We start from the raw sequence: 25333 nt of genomic DNA on the forward strand, positions 1-25333 counted from the left end.
AATTTGGATATCGTAGCATTGTTGAAACTGGAAGGAATAAACAAGCCATAATATTCTCCTGAGCCGCTTAGTAGAATAATTAGAAATCAAATGCTCAGCATTTACTCCGTACATACTGAAACAGAAGCTCGGCGAGTTACTGTAATAACCAATGATGGTCTCTGCCATTAAATATTCACTTGGTTACATTTTTATCAATTTTGTATCACCCCGTGTACGTCGATAATCCGAACTGAGTTGGATAATTCAAACAGAAGAAAAAAATGCCGGCCGAAACTGAAACTGAAAGGTAGGTTTTTATTTTATCAGTTTTGCTAATTTAGTAACTATAAGGACGTAATTGCTCTACACATGTGATAATGAATGTCTGACACACACATGCGTTTTGCAATGATTTAATAGTTTTTTAGTAAAACACGATAAATTTGTCTTCGGAAAATGCTAATTTTCACGCTATGCGACCTATTTATTGAATTATTTACACGTTAATTGACAAAAGAGCGAACGCAACTGTAACAGAGATATGTCAAATTATATCATGAATGTCCTATAATAATTTACTTGTAACACCTAGTGTGTTTCTGTGTTAAAATCATGTGTTTGCAGGACAGGTATAAAAGTTTATGGATAAATCCAAACTGATATGAAAATTTATGTGGATAATAACCAAACTCAAAATGGATAATTCACAAACTGCGATGTAATGAACGAGTTTTCCAAGGACAGGTTGCATATTATTCTTTGAAAACAACTATTTGTAACCAAAAACTCACACGATGTGTATAATGGAATATAAAAAAATACTTTCAACGAACATCAACATTCATTCGTTTGTTATTAGTGAAATCGATTTCAACGGAACTTGCATATATATACAAATGAGACTAGAAGCAAAATAAGCATGCGAGATTTGCATTTCACATACACAGTGATGCCATAACACGTCATCCATGTCATTTTGGATAGCATGAAAAACATAGAAATTAAAAAATGTCTCTACTTATTATTTCATCACTTGATTTAAAGAGATTCGAGTCGAAGCTGCAGGTAAAAGTTGCACTCGCCCCGCTAATTCATGTATTTGTCAACATAATAGAGGCATTTTGATTAACTTTTTCCATCACTTTAATAAGGCCAGTTTTATTAGTTGATTTGCTGATGTTGTTCGTCTATGTTTTATTGAGTAATATAAGCATATATTTTTGTCCGATAACCTAATTTGCCGGTTGTTTCATCTAAGGTAAGTTCTCTTAAACAATATTTTTCTACGTAATGGTTAGTTGCCTTATGGATTTGTATTTCTCTCAGGCATTAAAAGGACTCTGTACAATTAAACCATCTGTAGTGTTCCATTATCTTCTGTTTTACCTGAAAAGAAAACAAAATCATTTTTTATGATGATTGTCTAACAATGTGCTAACATAACATGCTTTTGTTGTCAGCAGTTAAATAAATCTCGAAACTATTTTACAAGAGTGTTCATTTTACATAGATCTTCACATAAAGACATCTTTCAGTTTGGTCATTATCCATCGACTTCCTAGTGTTAGTTTGGAATTATCCATACACTTGTTAGGTTATTATCCACTTTGTATATTCTTGTCCCAAACAAATACGAAGATATTGCGTTTTCGAGCATTTACGCCAATCAAATTTTTTACATACATATATGAAAGGTTAATACATAAGTCAAAGCATTAAAAAATTAAAACATTCGATTATAATTGTTTTTGGCCTTAAACGTTCGACAATTTCATTTACTTTTTCAAGATTTTCAAACATATTCATTTTATTTCGAGGTAATTGATTTTAATTGTTATGGGTTTATTTGCGCATTGTATCCGGCAAATAACATTTTATCAAAGAGAAACGTTTATTATGTCACAACTTGCCTTAAATAAACGTGTTATTAGAAATAAATGATTGGAGTCCTTATTTCTGTCGCCATTTTTTCTTCATTTTTAATTATCCTACTCAGTTTAAATTATCGACGAACAGGGGGTGTGTATTAGTTGTGTATACGACACAAAGTACAAGCTATGTTGTTGTCTGTTTTTGTATTGATCATAGTATAATGCACTGTTTCCTGATTACAATTTAATAATTAGATTAGATTAGATAATAAGATAATTTAAAAAAAATATAGGTAGTACATGGACACATTTGATGTCAAACATAATAACGTGAATGTTTACATTTTCAAACAGTACTTAAGTACACAATATTCAGTTGAAATAACTAAACCAAACTCACTTAACAAAGCAGCAAGTAAACAAACTTGTAACGGAAACTTACGATTAAAAAATGTATTCGATACAATGCTTAAATGCATAGTCGGTGAAACAGTAACGTACCCAAGTCCACAATATTTTCATTGAGACTTATTGTTGCTGTTTAATATTCAACCCAAACGCTCTCTTAAGTCTATGAGATATTCTGATCAACAAATTATATGAGAGGCATAACGGCATCACGACGACTTAGTCTCCCCCGCCAATAAACTAAAATAATACATACATGCAATACATTCGATGACCACGTGTGCAGAGAACCAATAAAAAGGTAGCAAGATTGCCCAGAGTTCATAGAACCAATACAAACGTAGCAACGGGATTTCACGAATACATACGGAATCGACCGATGTTTGATGTTTTTATCGTAAATAAGTTTATTTAATTGTCTGGTAATTTCCTTGTAAATATTAAAGAAAATTATTTACGTAGTGGCAAAACTAATTGACGTTTAATAATCGAGGAAAGGAAGTGACTGTCGTAAATCTGATCATAATTGCCCACGTTTATGTGTGACTGACACAGTCTGTGTTTTAAAGAATGTATGCAAGTTGGGTCATTACGTTGGTAAAAATACTAATATATATTTATATAATAATGTCCAACATATTCGTAACGTTACATAAAGAAAGAAATCTAGTTGACATTATTCACATATGATTTATTTACTCTTATGATGTTCATAGACCTTTGCAGCAAGAAATTATAATTAAAAATAATATGAAATAAGACAAAGCCTCAAAGCGATCTCGATTAATGTTTAATAGAAGAAACTAACAAAAAACTTTAATAAAGATGATATTTGAATAAAATTATTATAGGCACTTCCTTACGTGGTGTTCTTAAAGACTGGAAATAATATAGGCACTGGTATACAAAAAATAAGGAAATGAACTTTTCAATTATTATGTTAATCAGTTATTAAACAACAAACGGACCATATTAAAGGGTTTCATGTGACCTGATGAACATAACTAATAGCCCAAAACCCCGCAAAAAACAGATTGTCACACTTATCAGTTGCCAGCCTTGCAACCACAGGTTTACCTACGAAGGTCAGGTCGGGATTCGAACACTTAATCCACCCATGAGCCATCTGATGATAATGATCATATGATGTTGGCCTGGGTTGCTCTACCAATTAAGCTATCTGACCTTCTGAAAAATATATAGGTAAACTACAATGCTGTATAATAGCATGATTATCTTGCTTAGAAATTTTTTACAAAAAATAACATTCAATTGATATTTTATTATGATTTAGAACAGTATGTTGTCAGTTCATAAGCTCACATGAGGTAATGTTTGAAAAGCCCACAAAAGCTTCTGTTTGTAAAAATGGTGCTTATTTTCCGACTGTGTATGGTTGAAATAAAATCACCTTATTTTGCACAAATCTGGTAAAATATATATGGTTCGAATACCAACTGCGGATAAGATCAACAGAACAGTCCTTGTAACTAAATAACTCTAATATTTTTATAAGTAATTAACTAAACCATAAAGTGACCTATACTTCGATAATTATGTATACCTGAAGAGAAGATAGATCGAAGGTTAAAGTTGCGTAAAACATGAAACATTCAACAAATTGTGCTGCAAACAAAGATTGGTATATACCAAGGACGTATATATTAATCTAGTATGTTTGTTCTTGGCATTACTTCCTTAAAACACTAAACAAGCAACTAGAACATACAATGTTAAACTTTATAACATCCAACTGTTGCTACCTTCTCAATTATAATTTTCAGGTGCACATCATCGTCACTGGCATCAGCAATGATTTCTCCATGTTGCATACTGTACTAAGCTTTCACAAAGGCCAGGAAGCATATTTGTTTTATTTTCCTTTTTGAGCATTTAAAGTCAAAGTAATTTCAAATTACCATAATTGAGAAATACATGCTAGGTAGGTCAGCGATAATTATGTCACCCACCAAAACATGTTATTTAATACCATTGATATAACACTTTGATAATTTTACACTTGTATATATTTTTTTAAGTACCAAAATACTAGGATTAAATTAATTTGTATATTCCTAACTACTGTTTAAAAGTCATTTTGGTTAGCGACTATCACGTCACCCACCGTACTGAAGGTAGCGACTATCACGTCACCCACCGTACTCAAGGTAGAGACTGTCAAGTCAGCCACCGTACTAAAGGTAGCGACTGTCACCTCTCCCACCTCAAAGTTATTCATATCTTATTTGAATTTATGTTTTAAATATGATTAATCACATTTGATCACATCTTTTGATTGCTTGAATCAATCACATTTTATAGTATCTATAGACATTGCACTATTTGTAGAAATTTTCTAATGATTAATTTAGAATGTTCTTTACCAGAAAGGTTAGCTAAGATAGCAATAAGGGCACTATCTCCCTCACTATGAGATATTGTCAAAGGTAGCAATATTTGTTTGAATCATGCCATTTTGTGAGGCATACAAATTAAGCTAAATTATTGTTGTTGTTTTTTCAAAAGAAGAGAATAGATATCTAGAATATAACCACTGATATATAATTATACCCCCACAAACGAAGTTTAGGGGGGTATATAGGAGTGAACTTGTCGGTCGGTCGGTCTGTCTGTCGGTCCGTATTCAGTGTCCGCTCTCTATTTCAAGTTGTTTTCATCCGATCTTAACCAAACTTGGTCAGAAGTTGTATCTAGATGATGTCTAGCTCAACTTCGAATATGGGTCATGCCGGGTCAAAAACTAGGTCACGGTGTAACATAGTGCGTTTTAAACATTGAGCATGTTGTCCGCTCTCTTATTCAAGTAGTTTTCATCCGATCTTCACCAAACTTGGTAAGAAGTTGTATCTAGATGATGTCTAGGTCAAGTTCGAATATGGGTTATGCCTGTTCAAAAACTAGGTCACGGGGTCACTTAGTGCGTTTTAAACATTTAGCATGTTGTCCGCTCTCTAATTCAAGTAGTTTTCATTCTATCTTCACCAAACTTGGTCAGAAGTTGTACTAGATGATGTCTAGGTTGAGTTTGAATATGGGTCATGCCGGGTCAAAAACTAGGTCACGTGGTCACTTAGTGCATTTTAAACATTGAGCATGTTGTCCACTCTCTATTTCAAGTAGTTTTCATCCGATATTCACCACACTTGGTCAGAAGTTGTATCTAGATGATGTCTAGGTCGAGTTCGAATATGGGTCATGCCGGGTCAAAAACTAGGTCACGGGGTCACTTAGTGCGTTTTAAACATTTAGCATAGCGTCCGCTGTTTTTGTGTGAAGACAACATGCAAAATATTCTGTGTCAATGCGGCATGTGGGGGTATTCGTCACGTCTGTGACAAAGCTCTAGTTTTTGATGAGATTATAAAGTTTGTTCATGTTGAAATGATACTCAAATGTGATTTACCACCTTTAAATTTAAATGTCATGCATGACTTAGACAGTGAAAGAAAAATAAATACACTATATGAAATCGAGTATTTGACTGTGAAGGTTGTTATTTTGAAAAGTTTGGTACCTAAGTACATGCCGAACCAATCGTGTGTATGTTCCTCAATGACAATCGTTCAATAAATAATAGCACTTACTTGTTTTGTCATCATTTTAAATAAAAAATGCGAGTAGCCGTCGTTGTTAACACTTTCTATGTACACACGTCATGTGTTACTTGGCTAAATTTGATGATGACGTCATCGAACGGGGAAGTCCGTGAATGGAGTCAAATGTTTTACACGGAGAAAAATGATGCTTGATTCGAAATATAGCGCTCTTGTAACAATAAATACAGAGAAGAATTTTAGAGTATTCAAAAGCCGTAAATTTGATCATTTTTATCTATTTTATCATTATGATCAGTCAGGAGACGCTTGTTATTTACTTCGAAAATTTCCAGTTCCGGTTTCGGATATTGCGGATATCCGGACATTGCGCGCGCAGATACCAAACTTTTCAAAACAACAGCCTGTAGATCTGCATTCAAATACACGTGTTACCGTAATGCGAGCTTCGCCTGCGGCGCTCTTAAAAATAAAATTTCAAACATATGTTTCAAATTAAATGTATCTTTCCTTTAGTTGTAGCCCGTGTCATTCAGTGTGATTATTGTCGAGAAGGAAAAGAACCCAAAGAGATTTCAAGCCACGTTCATGACGGCAGACTTGTTGAGCTGCGAAGGGAGTACATTTCTCATCTAAAGACGTGTCTAAGTGTCACAAATCCAATTAGTGACGGTGGATTTGGAAAAGTATTTATATGTATGTTGCTGACGTTAAGTTGCACGCTGTATAACATATAAATAAAATTTATAGAAACTAAGTGGGTCACTCATCTGTCAACAGAACCCTGTGTACCATGTGCAAGATACCAATACTGATGACACGCATGTATAGTTAACATAAACAAAATATTAAATGAACTGGCGGATGCTGTTCAACCAAATAGAAAATTAAATTTCCTTTTAATTAATTACTTAATTGATAACTTGTTAGAGTTTACCAAAAATTCAAAATTAACCGTTTTAAAAGCAATATGCAAACATAATTAAATTTATAAGACAGAGCATTATACAGTAATATTCCAAGATCGAGTCATGAAATTGCACATATACATTGGTAAATTTGTTGTAAAAAAATCATCTGGCATGCATCGCTTTTGCAGACTATTGTATCAATAATCACATTTGCCGATAGCAATCATATACACCATATTCAACTTTATTTTTAGCACATTCTGAAGTTCCCGAATTTAAGCAGCTAGTAGTTCTTAAGGAGATTGATGTTGGAAATCCGGATAAAAACAAGGCCCAACTTCTCGGATCTGTTATGAGCGTAAGAACCTGATTTGTGTTTTTTTTAATATAAATTATTTTCATATTTAAAATGTTGAAACAATTTATCTTTAACGTCGCAATGATGTACACAAAGAATCTCATTTCTAAGGTTGAACTTTGTTAAAGGAGAAGCTCGCCTCACGTCTCATGCACTTCGCCATTGTACCACTCTTGGCATATCATGACGACCATGAGAATGGGTGAGTTATTTTTAAACAAACTATATGACTGTTTGACTGGCACGTATTTGTTGCCGTTTAAAGGAAGTTTTTGTCTAAGTAGAATCTATGTTTGCTACTACAATCATTGTAACTGATGTGAATATTTCATCTCGCTGGACATTATTCCTTTAGTACTTAATTCTGAAACGCACCTTCGTCATTAAGTGCGATTTAAATATGAACACGTTTTGTTTGTTGTTAAAGCTATGTCCTTCTTAGAACTTTTAAAGCTCAACTAATCACAAAGTTCTCAAGCTGAACTATTGTGAGAACCTTATTTCTGGCGTAATGCGATGTGTGGCGTGCGATGTGCGGCGTCAACTTTTAGCTCGTCATCACTATAAAGACCACATGATTTATCAAACCTTGATGAAACTTGGTCATAACGTTTATGTGAACATTTTTAGGCTTAATTCGATAATGTGTTAAGTGCAACCAACAATTAGATCACCAATTCTAATATTTAAAAAAAAACATGTTACCACTCTGGATGCCCCAGGAATGACTCAATCTTTATAAATTTTGTCAGAACTTTATCTTCACTTAATGTACGCCAAGTTTGAATCTGAGTAAAGTGCGTCCAAAAATTAGATCACTAGGTCAAAAATAAAAAATAAAAACATTGTAACCATTCTAAAGGCGGTATTCATGGCTCGGTCTTGATAAAACTTAGTGCAAATTTATCTTGAATCTTGGTCACGTTCGTCAGAAAGTAGGTCACAAGGTCAAATCTTATTAAACCTTGTTACCACTTTAGAGGCCAGAGTGTTCATCCTATTGCGATTTAACTTGGTCAAAATGTTTAGCTGAGCAATACCTATGCTGTGAATGAGGGTAACAAGCGCACTAAGACTAAGTAACCAGATCCAATCATAACAACCACTCTTAATGCCACATGTATGAAAAACGCTTCATGAATCTTCCTAAATTGTTAATTTATTAGATATAAAGGCCGACTTCCAATCTTAGCCACGTGCGTCAATAATTGGGTTACCAGGTATAATCTTAGACCAAAAACTTGTTATCTCCAGAAGGCAATTTATGACGCAATTTTGATTTAACTAAGTTTCATTTTAATGTAGGCAGTATTTAAGCCGCACGGAATCTGGGTCACGTGCGTCTTAATACAAGGTCACCAGATTAATTCTTAGAAAAACATCGTTTCCACTATATAGGCCACATTTATAGCTTAATCTAAATGAAACATATGTATAATGTTTAATTTGACTTAATCTAGGGCGTGTTCCAGTGTGGTTTACTTGCATCCAAATAAAAGGACAACGGTTCAAATGTAAGATAAAATCTTGTTTCCAGTCCAGATGCCCAATTCTGACTTAATCTAGCCTTTGCCAGAATGTTTATCTTGAATTGTCTATGCTAACGTCGATACTGGGTCCGATTCATTCAAACATTAGGTCGCCAGGTTAAATCATTGAACAAATGAAAAACCTTGTAACGACTCTCGAGGTAACATTTATGACTCAAGCTTTATGACACTTTTTCAGAATACATATACCTTGACTATATTTTGGTCAGGTTCGATTCTGGGTTTTCTTCATTCAAATACTTGATCAACATTTGACTCTTAGAAAAACCTTGTTACCGCTCTAGAAAAAAACATGAATCGATCTTGATTCAACTTGAAAAGAATATTCATCTTTACAATATATAATGCAAGTTTTGGACATGTGATATTTAAAAATTATGTAACCAGATCAATTATACAAAAACCTCGTTACCACTCAAGGGGCTACATTTATGATTCAATGTTGATGAAACTTGGTCAGAATGTTAAATTTTGCATTACCTATGCTGTATTGAAATCGGATTTACTAGATTATAAAACTAGAGAACGATGTTAAATCGTTAAAAAACTTGTTACCACTTAAAGGGACCTTTTCACGTCTTGATACATTGACACAATTAACAACAAATGTTTCAAATTCGCAAATTTTCGTTGTAGTAATGATATTGTGAGGAAACAGTAATACTGAACATTAACCATGCTCTAAAATATCCATTATATCCATCTGTTGACGATTAAAAAACATGAAAATTATAACTAGTTGGTATTGACACTTCCTTTGTCGGATTTTCAAGAAATCATCTTCAAACTTCTTTCACTTCAAATAAATTTATGTTTATGATAAATGTCATTTATGTTTCTCGAATATCTGATACCACGACCCCATGACTTATGTATTTTGACAGCATCGGGCTTAATTGTATTTCATATAATACTTAGATCTAGATGCATTTAATTTTTCAAAGAAATGTAAACATGCGCATCACAACTACATTACTGTTCTCTTATATCGTTATATCATTCAAGACGCCTTCAATAACGAAATTAAACCTAGTGGAATTAACTCAGTGTGTGTTAATTAATATGTGATTTTTTTGCCATTTTGAGGCGTTCATTTATGATTTCGAGTACATAAGTGATTTGTTGGAAAAAGCTTTTAAAAGGATGCTTTGGTTTGCATGCAGACTAATAATACTTCATAGACTAGTACGTTAGGTTTTACTAATTTTTGAATAACGTCTGCATCAAATGACATATCAAAAAAGTCGTAACTTTTAACTGCATGCGCAATTTTGATATAGCTAGATCTAGCTATGTTAAAAAATAGCGCTCTTATCATTCGTATTTAAAAAATGTCTAGTCATGTTTGGTGCATTAATTAACATGAAATCATTTAGAAGAATAACACCACGTCTGTCATATATTTTAATAAAAAAAGGTTTTGAACTTTCTTAAAAGGATAATATTTATGTTGAGCATTTTAATGTCTCAACAATTCAATTATAAAAGGACACGTGAGCATATTAAACACATGTGTATATACACGTATATGCGCTATTCTTATAAGGAAAGTCTGTTTTTAGGTTTTCTATTCATCCGATAGCATTTATTCACGGGGAAAGTACTCAGTTAGAATTTGAAATATCATTATAATACGAAATACAATATATCTCACCTCCTACAAAAAATACCTTATCCGATTGGCTTAGAGCGGTCACGTGCCCATGTAGTATTTTTCATACTGCCCGAGTAATTTCCATACTACCCGAGTTATTGAGTAGTCGGTTGAGATATAATCGGTACGGTGTACCATACACCGTTAGTAACTGACGGTGTACCATACACCGTCAGTTACCAACGCCTAACGGTGTAACCAATAATACACACATTTAATTCCTTATGTAGTAACCAATTTCCTAACCCATTATCGCGACATTCAAAATACTTTAAGTGCTGGTCAACCCCACCCCAACCCCCAACCCTCCCAACCCTATAGCCAGCTAAGCTAAAAAAGACGTCGTATTCGTTTGGACATAAGGGTTTCCTTTATCATTCGCCACAAGATAAAATACTTTATATTAATTAGCCTTGCATTTGTGTTCAAGGAATTGATTAACAAGTTACCTGTGTCATTTTATTGATGTAGGCACATTTTAAAGGATTATTTTTTGCCAGCAAAACATGAGTTTGTTTTGTAAGTCTTTTGAATAAGCATACTTTTAAACCAATACAGTCTTTAATTTCATATCAATTACGTGTATTTATAATTGTAGGAAATTTTATTTTATTTCACCGTACTTTCACAACGGTGACTTGTACGAGGCAATTAAGAAGGACAGAAATGCTGAGGACAGAATGATTCGAATGGACATGAATACCAGGTTGAGAGTGATGTATCAGGTCGCGTCCGCTATCAACTATATGCACACTGGGAATTCCTTCAGGTATTGGAATTTGATATATTTTGTATTAATTAAAACAGTGGCTGTTTTTATGTCCATTCTGCTATGGACTTTTTTCAGAGTTTGTCATTAGTCGTTATAAGTCACTGAGCTTAGCTGTTCTCATTTTATGTTTTGAAGTGTTTTGTTGTACGTATTGTCTTTCTTTAGACCTATAGTCTTTTATTTTAGGGACATGTTCACAGTTTTGCAAAAATACAATTTTCAAAGTGTCATAGTTTCAAAAACGAATGTATTCGTTATATTTAAACAAGAAAATAATACTCATGCCTTAAAAATCTGTTTTAAGTATCGATTCGTTTATGGATAATCATCAAACGAAATTCAAAAAATAAATAAAGGTTCACGTCCTGTGAACAAGTCCCTTAAAGTAATGCGACATGCAAGTCAAGTCAATACAACGCACAACATTAAACACATCACCTAACATAAAAATTAATAAGATAATTAAGTTGTATTTGAAGATGTTCTGATCTGTCAACGTCATAGATAATTTAGCATAAACGGTCATTACCAACACAACGTTGAAACTAACCCATACATTCAAAGGCCTCTTAGGCATTTAAGTTTGGTAGCTTTGTCATCGAGATGTCTCAGACATTTGCATCAGGGAAGACACTTTTTTATTTAATATTTGTCCTAGTAATATAAATATGTAAATGTATTCTTGACATTACAGTTTTGTTAGTAAATTTGTTTTATGAAATACAATATATGGCAAAACATTAAACACATCACTGAACATAAAAAGGAATAAGATACTGAAAATTTATTTGAAGATGTTTTGATCTATACACTTTATAGGGGCACTATTCTACACATGGATATCAAATCCAAAAACATTGTTCTGGACTCACAACTGAACGCAAGGCTGATAGATTTCGGACTTTCCCGAGAGTTGAAGGAAGGAGCCTGTTCAGAAACCATGACAACGGTTTATGGCACAAAAGGCTATTTTCCAACTGTACAACACAAAACACTGACTCAACAACACGACTGCCACAACTTCGGTATCGGTAAGGTTCTAGAGATCATATTAAAGTATCCTACTGGTTTCACCGAAAGTGATTATAGGTTCACTCCCCTTACGTCATATATGTGTTTCAGTCCATACGTCCTCAAAAATTGTTCCTGCGCTCGTTTACAAAGTACTGAAGATGCTCCGGATAAAATTGGTATACGTTCTGTTGGTAATGTAATAATGTAATGATTGTGAACGACCTTTCCAACTAAAGGCCATAAATCAGTTTTTTTCTCGAAACCGAAGAAAACTTAAAATTGTTATAACTAAAACGTATATAAGAAATTACAACGAAACTTGGTATATATATATATATATATATATATATATATATATATATATATATATATATATATATACTTGTAACCGTTCATCTGCCCGCGTGAGTTTGCGTCATAAGAAACGTAAATAGTGTAGTAATTCGTAAAGTTCATACAATTTAATGCTGACACATTTTTCACTCAAATTTGATTTAACTTAGTTTTATTAAAAATTAAACAGTATTTAACCCGCTAGTTAATCTGGGTCAGATGCGTTTAAAAAAGGTCACCAGATCAGATCTTATAAAGACATCGTTACCACTATATAGTCCACATTTAAAACTTAATCTTAATGAAACATTGTTAGAATGTTTAATTTGACAAAATCTAAGCCGTGTTGATGATACCTATGCTGTATTCAAATCTGGTTCACTAACATGCAATATAGTAATGCAACTTGGTAAATATATAGTCAGCTATAGAATCTCTGTATGATTGTCGGTCAATTAATTCCTTTGTTCTTCCGTCCAACTGTCTGTCAGTCTGCAAAAACTAAAATAACTAGAATATTAATTTTAAAAATTACATTTAAGCGGAGCCCGATGTTTAAAAAGTTCTGCTGATAATTGAATAAATCTTTGTATTTTGAAAAGGTTTCATCATACTAGTATTCTATTATGTGCAGTGTCACTTGGGGATATTAAAAGACGTTTCGGTTTCCACCAGTGGTTCAAGGTCAAGTAACTATTACTTAAATACGAATACCCTCAATAATTGTATTAATCAAAAGCTACGTAGCATATGATCATGAAACTTGATGTACCAATTTGGCTTTATGTTTGTCGTTTGTATTTCTGTCAATCCCTGCAGTCCTTCATTCATCTGTCCGACTGTCAGTCCACATAGATATTATGTATACGTATTTTAGTAATGAAATAATTATGTATTTTCTCTCATTTGAGGCAGTTGTCAAATGTCATAAGATTTATAAAAAAAACTAAAATTATGCGGCATTGTTTTACAAGATGTCGATCGTAAGATGAATGTATAAAAAATGCGTTTGATTTCAGTGTACAGAATAAGGGCTATATGATAGCAATACACAATTTGATTTATAGTGGTTTATAGTGGTTTATATTATATAAAAGAATTGCCCAATATTCTACAGTTTCATGACCTAAATGTGTAGATGATTGTCAAGAAAGAAACTTAGGCTTAGATCAGATTCTCGTAGAATAATACCCTTTGTCTGTTCGTTTACTTAAAATCATACAGCCCGTGAAGCTTGTGTTCTAACTACTAGGTGGATCTCGCTCAGACGTTCGAAATTGAATGACCTTAATTTAGAAATAAAAGGAATTATAGCGGAGACATGTTTTGTAATGTTTTTCCCTTTGTCTGCGTTTTTTCTTAGAATAAGATAATCATTGTAGTGCAAATGATAGAGTTTCTAATTCACTTTAACTACGGTTGGGGTTTGATCAAACTGTCACAGTTTAATGACTTTTATTTCTAGATACCCTTAAAGAAAGGACTTCAGGACGCAATGAAATTTGGAAGCATTATTCCCTTTCTCTGCTTGTTACTAAAGAATATATGGTCCTGTCAAGCTTGTTTTTCAACTCTTCATTAACCACTTTACGAGAAGATAATCGTTCAGAAAAGTTTTTGGGCTTCAACGAGTTTTGGTAGAATAGCCGTTTGTCTTTTTCCCAATATACAGTATAGTCACACAAATTGGTTTTTCAACTCCGCTCAAATACAGGTTTGATCTTTCGCAACCTGTTACAGTTGAACTGCTTTAATGTGTAGATGATTTTAAAGGAAGGACTTTTGGTTTCGACATTTTTGCAGATCTTTGGTCCATTGTCTGTTTTAACAATGTACCATCTATAGTCTCAAAAGTTGGTTTTTAAATCCCCTTTAAATACAGGGTAAAACTCGCTCCAACTTTCTAAGATTAAAGCCTAAATATGTATTTGATCCTAACGAAATAAATTTCCACTTCGACCAGATATTACATAGTTATGGTCCTTTGTCTTTTGGTCCACTATGCAATAACTGTCGTGATTTAATGCCTCCAATGTGTTGTGAGAGCTACAGTGTCCGTGACATTAGAAATTTAGACAACATGTTCACAATATTGTTTTTAATAGTTATTAATATTCAATCATTTTGCAGTTATGCGAGAATTATTAACTGGCTACAACGCTCTAGAACCCGATACGCATAAAAATGAAATGCGCAAATGGCAGAACTTGTATGTTACAAGAAAAAAACAGGTAAATTTTTTCTATTTTGGTCTAAACACGTGTTATTTAAAACTAAATAGACGAATGTCATTTGTTAATATATTTGTACATGCAGTCACTCGTTCATACATTCATTAATTATTTAGTTTATTTCATTAATTTATTATTTCATTTGTTAAAACGTTAATTAATTAATTCATCAACAAATAACACATTAAGAATAAATGCAAGTGCAATATGTGTTTACTAGTTTAGGGCACATGAAAGTAACACACGAACATTTCATTACAAATTTAACATGAACTTGTTTGTGATATGTATTTATATTAAATATTTAGATGTAAGGAAAAACCACAAACATTATTAGGAGAGAAACTCATATGAACACCCGCTAGTACATTTGAAGTTGATTCGACCTATTGCTTACACAATACTGAGCCCATATTTGCATGGCTCCTTAAGACAAACACTTATGGGAAGTTCCTTCAATTCATGACATGCCTTAAGTCTCTGGCTATTTTACCTTCATATCGTTTTGCTCGCACATGTTTTAAACGTGTAAATATTGGTAAAATGACTAATATTGTATCTTGTGTACCAAGAAAACATTGTATTATTTATTGAAAAGTTCAACGACAATTTTCACTGAATAAAGATTTCCCTTATAAGCTTATTAGTGCCCCAGAACAATACACATAACACGACATAAAACAAACAAGATAAAAGCTTTGGTCTCCATCTTGGAATGGTCCATGCTAAGCATTTGGGTTTAAATAGGTTGAATAGTACGCCAAATCTCACATATAACTAACACATACATATAACTAAACATTAACCTAGAAGCATTGTTATTCAAATTCAAAAGAAATTAAAGAAATGTTCAATTTAATTTAATTGCAATTTAATTTTTTATTTGTTTAATATTTACCAGATCAAACTAATTACAACCTTCTCAGGCATGGTTAAATGACAATAATAAAATATCAACAAAATTCCTCATTGTTTGCATGATTTCAGAAAGTAGCATCATAAAGTACTTATCCTAGATCTTCACAATACATCTTTGGAATTAGCCGATATGCAGTTTGTAAAAAGCCTTATTACATAGCTTGAATGTGTATACAAATACTAATAAAAAATCAACATAACACTATGATTTAATTTTTAAAGATTTAGGCCGAAAATGAACATTGTACATACTATAATTATTACTAGGAACATACTTTTGTGTTAACCAGACACTGAATTAAACTTCGACATTCAGCGTAACAGTGCGTTTGATATTTTGTTTAAGCAATCACAACAAGGTGGGGTGTACAGATAAAACAACTATTAATACTCGTGTAGTGAGATTTAATTTAAAGAACATGAGTGGTAAACGTAAAAATATATTGTGTTAAGCGCATGTTACAGAAGAATTTTTATTTCAATGATTGCATTAGCTAGATAAATAACAATATCAGGTGCAAAACGTGCGAATAATAAAAGATAAAAAAAAACATGAACTTGAAAGTATGCTTTCTTTCTTAAGTTTGCCATAGCCCTGTTAACCTTCTCACATTTTTATGTTATTAAATTAGCTTCTTTACTAGTCTATTAAATCTTATGATGATCAAGGTTGATTTATGGTTGCCATCAATAAATGTCAGTACAAAATGTCGTGGTATCTGTACACACTATATCATTCTCAACGAAATTCTGGAAATATCCTGCATATTATTTAAGGGGCTTAAAAGTTGTTGTGACAGCTATTGATTTGCCTTGTTTACTACAATACGGTTAATGTATTACCCAATCACAAGTATATTATTAAAATTATAATAATTACTTAATTAAAAAAACACATACATTTTTGCACTATTCAAGGTCATTACATTCTGTTTTTGTTTCTGATCCCTATCGTGAGATCAAAAAGTGTGCCAAAACAATAGATTAAAGGCTATAATATACAGTTGCTAACATGTTTTTAAGTAAACTACCTCTCTACATTTGTTGTACAATGAATGTACAAGAGTCGATTCATTTTTTTTATTTCTATACCCATTGATTGATTTGAAACGTGTACCAATTACAAATAATAGGAAATATATGAGGTATTGTGTAATGGCCTCAATTAACTACCATAGTCTTATTAAATCAAATGTTAAGCGGGTGAAACTACCACAGGCAAATCTAGGCAAAACTACCACAGGAAAATAACTATCAAGGGTGAAACTGGTATACAGCAAAACATCCCGATTCATGTATTTTTCAAACAATCAATAAGCTTATACACATGTACTTACATCAACTTATTTTCGTTGTATTTGGGATAGTGAGTAATTTTCGGCTCTAATTAACTTTAAGTCTCGTTTCTGATCACACGTGCTCATGGTGAGCTATTGTGGGAGATGGCTTTTCTGTGTCGTATATACAATGTGTCTCAAACGAAACCTCTGTATAAACTGTGCATACAAGATTATCTGCATCATGACGGTCACTAGAGCTCAAAATATAATATAAATTAGGAACATTTAAAATAGTGTGCCTTGGTAAATATTAATACTGCTTTGGCAGTTGGTCACTTGCCTTAAATAAGAAACTAACATATTGTATATAATAAAAATGCAATTCTGCTCCAGCAGCTGAAGTTTCAATTATTTATATTGAAACCACAAAACTTTAAGTATGTATATAGCTTAAAGCAGTTCTCTTCAAAGCTTGGTCAAATCATGCCCCTTGGGTAAAAATTGGCCACACTGCATGAGTAACATGTTTATATGTATATCGAGAAATTAAACTTCTTTATATGATGGTCGTTTAACAAATTCGTTCAAATAATTACCCTGGTATATTGTTTTGCTTGGTGCACATAACAAAACCTTCAATAATCTCCCAGCTGATATATTAACCTGTGAAATCAGGTGAGCGACACAGTGCGTTCATGACACTATTGTGTATATCTTTTTATTAAAATCAAAACTGTATAAGGTCATATTTTACCGCGCCAAACAGGTGGTTTGTGGCCACTTACTGTAGTTAACAAAAACATATAATAAAGAAAATTTGGATATAGCAGTCTAGTCTGCATTAACACACAGTGATACAACTGCGGATATAGCAAGCTTTGATGAAGGCCAAGCTTTGAATTGTAGTGGGAAAAAGTCAGGTCTAATTCAATGTCACTGTTACTAAAATATGAAAAGTTTTCCGAGTAATGACCTTCTTTGATATTGAGGGATTGTATTCAGATTTTTGTTTAGGTTTCTTGCATAGAGACTAAGCTTGGTATTGCAATTTTGGTCAGTCGGTCACGGCCACTGTTACAAAAAATAGACAAGAAACAAACAGGTGGTTTCTGGACAATCACTTTAGTTAGCAGACACCAATCGTGATGAAATCTTGGATAAAACAAGCTTCATATGTTTGTATTTTTTATCTGTCGCGTCAATTTAACTGTCTCTTAAAATAGCAAAAAAAAAGAATTCCATTCAACAACTTGAATTTGTATGTAGGAATCGCACTGTGTGAAGGTAAATTACATATAGTCCTAGCATGGGATTTCATTTGTGGCGACTTGGGTCACTGTTACAAAAAATATAAAAGAGTTCTTCTCTCAAAAACTTGTGTTTGGAAGGAGGCATTGTACCAATAACAAATGAACGTAGCTTCCTGCATACCAGGTGTGGGATAACACAACTGAATACATGTTCAGTAATTTGAGTTTGGAAAGAGGTATTGTGCTGCAAGTTGGTGTGTCGTTAGATTTGTTTGTACGTAGCCTACCTTTATGTCTAGCTAGAAAATGCAAGATTTTTATTTGTAGTAGATTGATAAATAAAACATAGAAAATCTAGTTTGCCTTGTTTCTTGCTTTCTGATTATTTTCTAACATTTAACAACACATTTAAACATTTTTTACAGATCGATATTACCTAGACCTTTAAACTTTCAACAGCTTGTAAAAACATTATTTCAACTTAATATTGTTTAGAGCTTAACTTAGGTCATTAAATAACTGGATTTTGACGAAATCGTTCATGATGCAATTTTTTAATAAAACTTCGGAACAGTCGGATCGCAAACATTAAGTGGTATTTCGCCTTATGAGATCTTTATTATCAACATATATTAAATAGAAAATGGTTGCTTTTGGGGAAATTTACGGTCAACAAGTTTGTTTTAACCTTTCCTTTAATCTTATCTTAACACACTGTGCTCATGATGGGAATTTGATCATTTTGTCCGTCGTTCGTTGTATGTTGTTCGTCATCCATATTTGTCATGTGAACACTACAGACGCCACATGTCATGAGACTTGTCGCAATGGTATCTCGGCTGAGTTAGAAACTGAGTCATGTGCGATCAAAAACTAGTTTTTAAGATCAAATAAAAGTAAAACCATACGAACACTCTACTGAAGCTTAAATATGCATAATCAACTTTTAAAATGCATGTCAAATTTGCCTTTCGTTCGATAAACACTTTTACTCCATACCAAAAGCGTTGACTTACATGACATTGCCAAAAGATATGTGTATTAGAATCTACTGACTTGCTACACAAATCATACATGATGGAATGTTTTAAAACACACATAAGTGATTAACTTTTAATAAAACTATTTGAAATAGTTTACATAATGTATTTATATTGGAAAGTTCTTAGTTTGATGAGTTGTGTGTAAGTCCAAACGGTTGGATAAGCATTTGATTTATTTCAAAGTCTTTGTCAAAGTATTATTCCCATTTTGTTATTGCCATCATTGGATTGATTTGCTTTGCCAGCACGAGGTTTTTGCATGCTAATTTTCAGATTTGCATTCTAAACGTCGCATGTTTTGTCCAATAATCATGAAACTTATTTTTTTTCTAAAGATTAATTAGTTAAAAAAGTCAAAGTCCATAACCTTGCCGGCAGGGGTCGGGACATTTTTTTCTTATATGCCTATAGTAAAACATTGGGAACAGTGATTCTAGAATTCCCTTTTTAATTCATTCGTCAGGAAATGTGCACAGAACATTTGTTTTTATGATTTCTTGGCCGATTAATCAAAAATGGTTTCGGTCCATTGAAAAACTTGGCTGCACATGTATGGGTCAGTTTTTAAAGAAGGCACATGTTTTTTCCCAATGAGCATAACAATTTATCAAACAATGTGTTCTACTGGTATATCATTCACGTTCAAAAATGGTTCCAGGTGAGAGCAAGGTCAGAAAACACATATATTATAAATATATCACAAAAGCTACTAAGATTTGTTTAGGTATGTAGGGACTTTTGGACCTCTTCTTTAAAAAGAAGAACGATATGGACTGGAACGCTTTTAGCAACTTTAAAACATAAACACACTTATCATTTCTCTTAAGTTTTGTCAAAGTCTGTCTAGGGATTAAGAAGTAGAATTCGTTATAATAAAAACTTACGTAACGCTCCAACAGGTGATTGACATCAATGTTTCCTTAAAGCTCCCCTAGAATACTATATTCTCAAAGGTACTTCATTTTTTGTTAATATTAGCGGGACTTAATTGATGAATACTTAAATGTACATGGGAAGATATTCCTTATATTTCTATTCCGCCCCGGCTGTTAACAGTGTTTTACATAAACGATACTTATCATTTACAATTTGCAAATTGCAATACAGTTTTTTTAACCAGTGACTGTAAGCCATTCCATATTAATGTCCCGTATAATTGTATTTCATAAAATGCATATTTTATCTGCATTTAAAATTGAAATCATTACACATTTGAGGCAGGGAAGCCACTAGAGGTGAACAGCACTGAAGAAACAGATATATGTCCGCTATATTTGTTAAGAGAACATGAACTGCGGAAAAGTAACAGTTATCGCTGCGTTCGTTTTACAGCGATAAAAGACGTATTCATCTAGATAATGGTTATGTTGTGAACTGGCATGGTGTTTATTACTTACAGATATAAATAATTAAACTTGTAAAACTAATAAAAGAAGTCAGCTGTATATTTAAACAAAAATATTTAATTTAATCAATGTAACGTAGTTATATATTACCGAAATTTAATTTGTAAAGCGTCCTATACAGAAATATTAATATTGCGATGCTATGTTCCCGCAAAATTTAACCATCAATACGTATCGCTAAATTTACGTTTAACGTCTTAGTTATTTGACGTTTTCTGTTTTGCCTTCTATTTTCAATGGTACTGCATTGCCATTACTATACATAACATAATTTCTGCTAATAAAATAACAGACCGACTTGACGCAGTATCATATCTAGCAAACATACCAACTCAAAACAATCAAGTTCCAGATATAAAAAAACTAAACATCACAGTTGAGTGTAATTTCAGCAAAAAAATTGAAAGTCAGTGTCAGTTATTCTGAAGCCGCAATAAATCAATTAATTTCCCCGCCTTGGCGGTTGAGTTGAAAATATCATCAATAAAAGCTAATTAAAACTTGTACACATAGTAAACCTGAGCTGTGAAATAACTTAATAAACAGTTGGCGTTATAGGCATTCTTAAAGCACACCACGTGACCGTTCTTAAAAATAGACAAAGGCGTCTATAATGTTGTTGTCACGCGAATAGTAATCATTATTGAGAATACGGTAAAAACTGACATAACGGTCACTTGAATAAAACGGTCAATTGTAGACAACGGTCAATCTGGATTTCCCCCCCCCCCCCCCGACGCAAATCACTCTTTATTACACTTGAGAATAACGGTTTCGGCCAACGGGTAATATATTTCACTCAGAAAGTCATGGTTGAACTGAAATCAACGGTCACGCGTCAGTCATTTCGAGTCACGCAAATTAAGAACACAAACAAAGTTGGTGCACATAACAATATGAATATGTATTTGAAACAATAAGCGGCTGAATTCATAACGTAAAAGAATGAGCGTGTGACATAGTCGATAGATCTTTATCGCTAATAAAGGTGTTAAAATCAATACTAAGATGGCGAGTGCTGTTAAAAGAAGAAGATGAAAGGATTAGTGATCGTCTGTTCGAGAAAAATATACATTGAATTGCAACTTTTATAACAAACTAAATTTTATTATTATTATACCGTATATTCGGTTTATGACAGCGAATCCGCTTTTATATTTGTTTGGATGTTACGTCAATGACACGTGGCAATTTTTACTTAAAAATACACCCCAATGAATGAAATACGAACTCTCGGATTTTCTCAACGAGCGAGATGCATGAGTAAGCAATAATTATATCGTTGATTAAGTCAAAGATTCAGTTTAAAAATAGTTATGAAATTATATTAATATATAACACACTATTCTGTATTATTTAATATAAATTATTGATGTTGTTATGCTTAGGTCTAGTTATCGGAAACGAGCCTTTGTTTTACACTGTGTGCGAACGACTTGGTGGGTAACGACGTGGAAATACTACCAACTGACCAACCATCTAAAATGTGGTGATCCCAGAATAGCGGTCACTTGTCACTTTGGGCATTTACCTTAACTGACCGCTGTTCTCAGTTTTGACTGTATATTTATAATACACTTAATTGTTTCCGTTACTTTTATATCCAGAATTAATAATTATAATGGGAAATACAAAATGTTCGCTCATACATTAATTTTACTGGTACATGGTCACGAATATTAAATGTTGTAGACCACAGTATACTTTTTATGGAATTGTTTTAGCAAAATATCTGGACAGACAATGAAGTTACCGAAAAAGTAGTCAACATTTCTTACGAATGCATTACCAGTATTGACTCGAAAGATGCAAAATATACAGGAGATACAAGTTTTACATCAAAAGACTTGTATTCGAAGCTAGAGGTTTGCTAATACAATATTAGAGAAACTAAATGTGTAAGATACATTGTTGAAATGTATGCTGTAAAACAATTTCAATAAATTAATTATATTACAAAACATTTTCAACGAGTGTTTGTCACAAAATTAACAATTAATATGTGTTCACATGAATTTCCATGAAAAAGAATAAGCACTATTAAACAAGAATTTAACTTACTAATACTGTTTGAAAACGTGTTTTACAAAGTCATTCAGTATGTGATTAAAGTCAAAGCATAACTTTATATAAGAAATGGATTTGTATGTATTGCAGATGTTGATGAGGACACCGAATGATGTATCAAAGTGGATCAGCGTGGAAAATAACCGATGTGATATATGTCTTTTGAATGAATCCGTCCCAGATGTGCACACTGGTATTCTTTTTCTTTATTCGTAAACACCATACGCTCATCTGAAGAAGGTCTTTTGATACTCAGAAAAAAAAAACAGATATAATATTTTATTAATGTATAATGTCAACCTGATAACAAGCAATCTATGTTTCTGTTGTGATTTATAACGTATTAAGGTATTTTGCGTGTATAAAATGGTCGAGTCAAGTGGTAAGTCTGCAGTGTTATCTCTACGGAGCCCCTGCCAATTAAGAGATAAACCTGTCAACTGCTGGCTTCATAATCAGCATCGCAATGTTAAAAATTGCTCATGGTTAGCTACTGTGGCACGCATTTGGTCGGAATTTTATCGAGCATAAACACATCTGGTTTGTCAGGTTGACTCTTTGAGAACTCAATTGGCATTATTTATGACTCATTTTAATGTAACTTTTCAGATTGTTACTTAACAATAACAAGGCCAAGTTTGAATAATAATCAAATGCGTATAAAAGCTAGGTAATCAGGAGAAATCTTTAATCACGTGTTACCTCTTTAGGTCCACATGTATATAACTCAGTGTTTATGCATCTTGGTCAGAATGTTATATTGACAATATAAAAGGCATAATTGAATCTGGATCAAGTGTGGTCGATATATAGATCAGCTTATCAAGTTTTCAGTAACGTGTGTCCGTGAACTCGGGTGAGCGCGTATGGGTCAGCATGACCATCTAGTGTTATATAAATGAACCTCATATCTTTATGTTAATCAACGTGTCAATCTAGTTTTGAAGACGAATAGCAAACACACCCAAATAACTGTTCTGAAATTAAAATTAAATTAAATACAGGATATATGGTTGATATTTTAGTACATCTGAGCACGAAGGACGTTTATTTAAAAACTTAAATAACCATTATTTACCATGTAATGACTTTTGGAATTTGACATGCACATAATAAACTATATTATACTCGGTGCCAATTCAATGTGTACATGTACATAATTGTACGTAGGTAAGAAAACTTATAACGTCGAATAAAAACGTTATATAAAAACTATCTACGTGATATTTAAGTTTGATATCGTATTCATAGTTTTATTCATTAAACATGCTAACGTTTTAGCTGATGATTCTGTATAACTTTGAACGACGAAAGGAACTGTATTGCAAAACGCACGTCGGTATAAACATTTAGTTGTTCTTAAGATATCAGTATTGATCTAAAACATTCCAACAATTTAATTGTTAATTTTCAAGATGCAATTACATTTTCCATGATTAACTGTATTCTTAAAGTCAATTGATTGGTTAATATGTGTAAACTGCATAAAAATTAGAAAAGTTCCTAATTGTGAAATTCATTAATTCTCCCCTGGAAAATATAAACTTAATATGGTTTAATCGATCAAAATTGTGTTTTAAACCATTTGATCATCGCTGTTTACATATATTTACCCGCTGGAGGTTTACTTCTACACCTGTTACTTCCGCTTATCAAAACCTAGACTGGACTCGCCAATAGGGACGGCACATAACTAGTTTACGTAAATGTTATCTTGGTTCTTGCCTTTGCAGATATCAACAAAGAAAGAGACGGCTGCCCACACCATATTAAGACGTGCTGTGCTTGTATGCGAAACAGCTACATCAATCCAGTCAAATGTTACGATTGTGGAAATGACGTCAAGTCCATAATAGGTGAGTTTCTGCAATAGAAGGAAAACATTATATCTTGATTGTTTCTTTTCTCGTGTTTCAATCTATACTCCATTGACCGCTAATAGGAAAAAATATTACAAGTCATTTCATTTTCGAGTATGCTACGAATGCCCAAATGGTACTTTATTTTGCAATAACTTCTCTATTGTTTCAAGTATTAATATAGGTGCTCTTATTTTGTTCTTAATTTTGTAACGTTTAACCTGTTTAACGATGCTGCTAACGCGTTATTTTGATTGATAGTTTACTTACATATATATTTAGTTTTATGTAGATGAAATTGATGTGCTAATTTATAACGCGGCTGATACTTCACCACTTGTTTTAGTACTAGAAGTGATGCCATTTGCGTCTGCCTTCATTCTTTACCTCACACTTAGTTTTGCAATACATAATGAAAAGGACAATAACAAATTTGATACCATAGAAGTTACATAATAGACACACAGTATGAGATAAATGCAAAGTGTTTAATTTTCGGGTCACCGAAATGGAATAGTCAATTGAAAAACAAACTGTGAGCTTAGAATGTTTGAATTAATTGCTCAATCGATACTTTCTTGATACGCCATAGCAAAAACATTTTAGTTTTTAGAAACGATTAAATGAATATATACAAGAAGTGCATCCTTTATTGTAAACACGTTTTAGAACCTAGCATACTATACCACTAATATTACTGGCAATTTTTGATTTCGATTGTGGCGCAGAGTATTGCAGGTGGAACGGTCGGACGTCTTTGTTTTTACAAAGAATTACAAAGCATTTTGATTTTTTTGCAGTGTGTCCCAAATATGTTTGTGGACATAGTATCATTTTCCACAAAACATAGA

The 25333-nt window shown here is 32.8% G+C and overlaps 1 protein-coding gene across 1 annotated transcript in view; it reads left to right on the top strand.

The window, feature by feature from the left end:
* LOC127840578 (uncharacterized) overlaps nucleotides 1-25333 on the top strand; it is a 47145-nt gene that overhangs the window by 16047 nt on the left and 5765 nt on the right. The window contains exons 2-10 of the mRNA XM_052368988.1: nucleotides 6353-6532; nucleotides 7002-7105; nucleotides 7234-7307; nucleotides 10908-11078; nucleotides 11901-12112; nucleotides 14559-14659; nucleotides 22281-22421; nucleotides 22714-22816; nucleotides 24357-24479. Coding sequence (XP_052224948.1) covers nucleotides 7100-7105; nucleotides 7234-7307; nucleotides 10908-11078; nucleotides 11901-12112; nucleotides 14559-14659; nucleotides 22281-22421; nucleotides 22714-22816; nucleotides 24357-24479 — 931 coding nt within the window. The 5' untranslated portion in view covers nucleotides 6353-6532; nucleotides 7002-7099. The remainder of the gene's footprint in view (nucleotides 1-6352; nucleotides 6533-7001; nucleotides 7106-7233; nucleotides 7308-10907; nucleotides 11079-11900; nucleotides 12113-14558; nucleotides 14660-22280; nucleotides 22422-22713; nucleotides 22817-24356; nucleotides 24480-25333) is intronic.

The sequence above is a fragment of the Dreissena polymorpha genome, chromosome 8 (assembly GCF_020536995.1).
Source record: "Dreissena polymorpha isolate Duluth1 chromosome 8, UMN_Dpol_1.0, whole genome shotgun sequence".
Lineage (NCBI taxonomy): Eukaryota > Metazoa > Mollusca > Bivalvia > Myida > Dreissenidae > Dreissena > Dreissena polymorpha.